The sequence below is a fragment of the Manis pentadactyla genome, chromosome 4 (genome assembly GCF_030020395.1).
Source record: "Manis pentadactyla isolate mManPen7 chromosome 4, mManPen7.hap1, whole genome shotgun sequence".
Classification (NCBI taxonomy): domain Eukaryota; kingdom Metazoa; phylum Chordata; class Mammalia; order Pholidota; family Manidae; genus Manis; species Manis pentadactyla.
This window is the reverse complement of record NC_080022.1, coordinates 112351942-112357941: the sequence shown is the minus strand read 5'-3', so window position 1 is coordinate 112357941 and position 6000 is coordinate 112351942. Positions and strand designations below refer to the sequence as shown.

Genomic DNA, 6000 nt, shown 5'->3' with positions numbered 1-6000 from the left:
AGAATTTTTGTGCCCCTACATCTTCCACTCTTCCCACCTACTCATCCCAAACCCTCCCCCATGGTAACCACCAGTCACTTCTCAGTATCTGTGTACTGCTATTTTATTCATTTTGTTTTTAAATTTTACAAGCAAATGAAATCATATGGCATCTTTCTCTGCTTGGTTTATTTCACTAGGTCTATCCATGTTATCAAAAATAGCAGGATTTTTTATGACTGAATAATAAACATTCCATTGTATACTTGTACCACATCTTTATCCATCCATTGATGGGTATTTTGGTTGCTTCATTATCTTGGCTATTGTAAATAATGCAGCAGTAAGCATAGGGGTGCAGATACCTTTTTGAATCAGGGTTTTTTTTTCTTTGGAAGTAGAATCATTGAGTCATTATGGTATTGCTATTTCTAGTGTTTTGAGGAAATGCTATACTGCTTTCATAGTGGCTGCACCAATTTACATTCCCACCAACAGTTTGAGGGTTCCCTTTTCTTTACACCCTCACCAACACTTGTTCTTTCTTGTTTTTTGGGGTGGCCAGTCTGACTGGTGTGAGGTGAAATGTCACTGTGGTTTTGATTTGCATTTCCCTGATGGTTAGCAGTGTGGAGCAACTTTTTGTGTGCCTGTTGATCATCTGTATGTCTTTGAGAAAATGTCTGTTCAGGTCCTATTATCCTATGGTTTTGATTTCTCTTTAAGATAGAGAAGTTTTACACTTAGGCCCTACTTGGATGTAGTTTAAAATTTGGCCTAGAATGAAGTAGAAGCTACTGATCACCACTAGAGGGACCCTCTGACCAGAAGAGGGTATCTACTGCACCCACTCAGCAGCTGGAAGACTATGTTGAAGAGGGACCGACAAATGGAGGGTAGCACAAAGTCCATTTATGCCCAAAACATGTTCAGATTCAGTTCCTTGTAGGGAGAAGTTCTCTCTTTGTCCAGTCTGAAGGAGGGCTGAGCTTGTGGCTTAAACTCAAATTCCAAACTTTTGACAATCCCCAATTCTCTCTTCACTCCTATTACTTGTTCTATCATAGTTTTTATCACCATCTCAATTCTCTTTTCCTCTCCAATTGTTATCACCATCATCCTAGACCCACATCACCTCACACCTCAGTCACTATATGTAGTCTAACCAGTCTGCTTTTTCTAAATACTTTGATAGAACTTTGCCAACGGATTAGTCTCTGAATTACTTTGATCATGTCCTAACTAGGGGGAAAAAACATTCTATGGTTTCCCACTGTCTAGTTTTAAATAAAAATTCCTCAGCCTAGCAGCTAGGGTTTGCAGTGGTGCTTCCCCTATACCAGTTATTTTCAGGTCTTCTTCCACCACTGCTTTCACCACAGTCTCTTCCTTCTGCTCTCCAACAAATCATTCTCCTACCTCTAGGACCTTATGCTCAAGTGAACCTCTCATTTTCTTCCACTGTTCTGTACCACTCTCTCAGAGAACTGATATCTTGTTACTGTATCGTATTTAATATGTTTTTATGTATAAGTATGTGTGTGTGCACTGTGCTCCCCTCTCGACTGTGAACTCTTGGTCAATTACTTCTTTGACCTCTAACTGCCCAGTGCATTGTTTATCAGCTGCTGTCTAAGTATTTGTAGAATGATCTTAACAAGAAAGGGAATATAGTTAACTTGCTTTTCTCCAAAGCCGCCACCCCACTCCTTGTTTAGTTTCCCATCACAGTAAAAGAGCCTAAGCTTAACCTCACAGAAGAGGAAAACAGAGCTGAGGGAAGTAGTCTCTACGCTTTTCAGAATGGTATCTTAGGGACAGGTCGGGGTTAGGAACGCGAGGGAATCCTAGGGCCAACCAACGTTAAGCTTGCTTTCCCACTGTCCTCTCCTGTCCTCCAAAACCGGAGTAAGACTCCCCAAATCCCTTGGTGAAAGTGGGTTGCAACCAGTAACTTCAGTAACTCCCTTTGTATTCATTCGCAGCTTTCCCTCGTCAAATTTAACTTGTTACAGTGGAGAGGATGGATAGAATGTAGGGAATAAAGCCATTTCTCTCAGCCTGAGTCAGACTGAAACTGGAGTGAGGGAAACAGGAAGAGACATGGCATCCATTCAGGGCACCGCAAACAGAACAGAGTCCAGGTGATGGGGCAGGAGGGTGCAGCAGATGGTAGATGAAAAAGAGCCTGGAAGAAACAAAAGGTCCAAATAACTGATGAAACTTTAATACATTAAAACCAGATATTTACCACTTTTATATCACATTTGCCATTTCTGAACAACACAAAGTAAAGGCAAATAGTGACACTTCATAAAAATGTTGATTCTCCATTTCCTTCCCTAAGACCCAGCCTCCCTCAAATATTCCCTCCCACTCCCTACAGAACTCTGTCCTGAGTAAGATACTTAAATACATCATAAATAGTAAATTATGAAAAAAAAAATAGCAAGAATTGTTTCTTTCCTTCTTGTAAAAAAGAACATGGCAGCAAAGACAGGCAGCCAGAAACTGACAGGGGGTGTCTAATATAGACAGTTACTTGGGGTATTAGCTAACCTACTATCAAGGTCAGGTGGGACAGAGCCGATGGGACCTCAACAATTTGCCTGAGATGCCAGGCCTCCTTCTTCCCCTAGAAGGAGCAGGCGGATCAGTGAGAACGGCAACTCCTGCAAATGCCAAGGAGCGGCATTACACAGCCCCACCTCCGAACTCTCGGTAGGAAGAAAGGAGGCAGGGCAGGTGGCACAGTAATTACCTCACCTAGGCAAGGATCTGCTGGCTCCCCATGAGTGTAAATATTCTCTGGCCGCATAGGTATGGACTGCCTGTTAACAGACGCAGGTGTCCCTCCCTCCTCCTCAGCATCATGAACAGAACACTATTGGAAAAGGTGGGAAGAGCAAGAAAGAAGCCTCCTTTGGAAAAGGATTTAAAAATTTCATTTGATAAGTCTTCGTATTTAGAAAAACTACCAGAATACACTTCAAATGGCAAAAGAGTAGTTAACAATTATGGCCTGACAGTGAATAAGGACCTGCGTAGGAAGGGCTCTAATCTTCTAGCCTATGACTGACTGCCCTTCTGTTTGAAAAAAAGGGTCAAAGATGACCCTGTGTCCCACTCTCTCCATTCCTTCAGCTTATTAAGAAATTCATCAAGAGAGGAGGAGCTAAACAGGAGCTGCTCCTGGAAGAGTAATCACCACACTTTTGTTTCTCAAACACTAGGACTCTTCTGAGAGAAACCTATGAATAGGCCTCTCTCCAACACTTCTGGAGTTTTGATCTGAAACTGTCTGGCTTGAAATTGTGTGCTGTGAACTATTTTCTTTCCCTCTTTTAAGGAAAAAAGGTTGGGAGGTGGTTAAACATCCTTACTCCCCCAAACACTTTACAAAGATGACAGGGCTCTTCGTCCAGAGAGGAAGAGCTAAGGTGGGGTAATATGCCAGCCAGTCTGTCCTGAGGAAATTAATTAAGAGTCCAGCTCCTGGTGAAAGGCAGATGAAAGGGAAGAAAACTACCAGGTCCAGCAACCCCACTTCCAGCAGGAATGTGAGTTTGAAAACAAATTGTGGAAGCCAAAGTTGGCCAGTTGAAAACTTGTCCCACACAAATCAGGAGTGGAGAGGATGCTGCACTGCTGTCCTCAACGTCCAAGGCACCAAAGCCCATTCATGAGGAAGGGGAAGGAGAAGAGGTTCTTTAGGAAGGACATGGAGAGTCCCTCTGTCTCTATTATACTCCTTTTGTGATGACCAAGAAGAAAACTCAGCACTGCTGGGGGGAGGGCTGACATCTCGGGATTACAGAGACGGTAGAATCCTGTTCCAGGTCTTCTGAGATTTTCTGCTCACTGAAAAGGAAAAGGGTTGTGAAGTTAAGAATGTGGAGTTTGATAAGGATGTAGGAATAGAATTCAAGTTATTTTCAACCTGGCAGGCAAAGTTAAGATGTTTTCTTTTCCTTTTGCCTCAGCTTCCAAGTACAAGGTACCAAAGACACAAAATTTAGAAAGCAAGATTGACAAGGGCACCCAGTCCCTCTAACCTTGCAGAGTAACTGTTTGTTCCACTCCATCAGTGATCCCCTTTATACCCTCAAAGCATTCACCTCCCCCACATCCCAGACACTCACATGGGTGAACTCTGACTCTGCAATTTCAAGCTTTTCCAAGAGGGTTGAACTAATAGAAAAAAAAAAATGGAGGAAGAATTAGAAGATAAAAAGAAAGGACTCTCCTCTCAAGACAAATCTCACACTGCTTCTCCATATTTCACTTCAGAATCAAATTAAGATTGATAAAGAAAAGGATAAAAAACTACTAGATTTAGAAGCATATTATTATTATTATTATTTTTTGAGAGGGCATCTCTCATATTTATTGATCAAATGGTTGTTAACAACAATAAAATTCTGTATAGGGGACTCAATGCACAATCATTAATCAACCCCAAGCCTAATTCTCAACAGTCTCCAATCTTCTGAAGCATAACGAACAAGTTCTTACATGGTGAACAAGTTCTTACATAGTGAATAAGTTCTTACATGGCCAACAGTGTAAGGGCAGTCATATCACAGAAACTTTTGGTTTTGATCATGTATCATGAACTATAAACAGTCAAGTCAGATATGATTATTCGTTTGATTTTTATACTTGATTTATATGTGAATCCCACATTTCTCCCTTATTATTATTATTATTTTTTTTTTACTAAAATGCTGAAGTGGTAGGTAGATGCAAGATAAAGGTAGAAAACATAATTTAGTTAGAAGCATACTATTTTATTAACTATTTAGTTTCTTGAGTATACAAAATACTTCCTAATATCCTCCTCTTCTGTCTTGAATTCTCAGGTGTGGTAGGTACCGAGTGATTGCTGCCACCTGCTATTCATGCCATGGTGCTCTCCTGAGTGTGGGCTGGATTTAGTAACTTTCTTCTCATTAACAAAATGCAGCACAGGTGATGGAGTGTCAATTCTGAGATCAGGTTACAAAAAAGACTGTAGCTTCCTCTTGGGCACATACTCTCTCACTTGTTTGCTCTGAGGGCAGCTAGTTGCCATGCTGTGATCTGGTTTGAGAGGACCATATGACAAGTAACTGAGAGTACCACTGGCCAAAAGCCAGCAAGAAACTCAATCCTGCCAACAATATACGTGAGCTTGGAAACTCGACCCTCCCCCAGAAAGCCTTCAGTTGAGACCACTGCCCTGGCTAAAACTGCGGCAAAAACCTCCTGAGACCTTGAGACAATGGTACCCAGCTAAGCCACATATAAATTCTCAAGTCATATAAGATCTGATAAAATAAATATTTATTGTTTTCAGCTGCCAAGTTCTGGGGTAATTTGTTAAACAATAGGTAACACAGATTTTTGTACCTGGAGGTGAAGTGCTGCTGTAAAAACACCTAAAATGTACAAGTGGCTTTGGAAGAGGAAACAGGCTTTGAGTTTTAGTAAAATTTAAAAATGCCATGAATATACTATAGAATTTTAGTGGTGGGGATGGTGGTGGTGGTGCCAGTGTGAGCTTAAAGGAAAGTGAGAAAAATCTTATTGGAAACTGAAGGAAAGGGAATCCTTGTAATGGAATGAAAAAAATTTTATCAACAATGTCATCTGCAGTTATGTGGGAAGTAGAGTATGTGCCTAATGAACTGGGTGACTAGCTAAGGAGACTCTAAACAAAGTCTTATGGTACCACCTGCTTTCTTCTTAATGATTACAATGAAAAATAAGAGAAGGGTTATTAAAGAAAAAGATGCCAGGACTTGATGGTTTTGAAAATTCTAAGCCTCGCCAGATAACAAACAATGGTAAAATTAAGAAATGAATTCTGAGCAAGGATAAAATCAGGGCACTAGCAGGAAATTTTGGCTTAAAGATGAAGGCATGAAAAAGCATTCGGCAAAATTCGACATCCATTCATGATAAAAACTCTCAACAAAATGGGCATAGAGGGCAAGTACCTCAACATAATAAAGGCCATATATGACAAACCCACAGCCA

The 6000-nt window shown here is 40.9% G+C and overlaps 1 protein-coding gene across 6 annotated transcripts in view; it reads right to left on the bottom strand.

Annotated features, from left to right (window-relative positions):
• Window positions 1–2184: 2184 nt before the first annotated feature.
• Window positions 2185–6000, bottom strand: part of PIP5K1A (phosphatidylinositol-4-phosphate 5-kinase type 1 alpha) — a 36271-nt gene continuing 32455 nt past the window's right edge. For all 6 annotated transcript variants that reach the window (XM_036905152.2, XM_036905156.2, XM_036905154.2 and 3 more), the window contains 2 exons: window positions 4122–4170; window positions 2185–3840 (listed from right to left, as the gene is read on the bottom strand). In XM_036905152.2, the coding sequence (XP_036761047.1) occupies window positions 3838–3840; window positions 4122–4170 (52 nt within the window). In that variant the 3' untranslated portion in view covers window positions 2185–3837. The remainder of the gene's footprint in view (window positions 3841–4121; window positions 4171–6000) is intronic.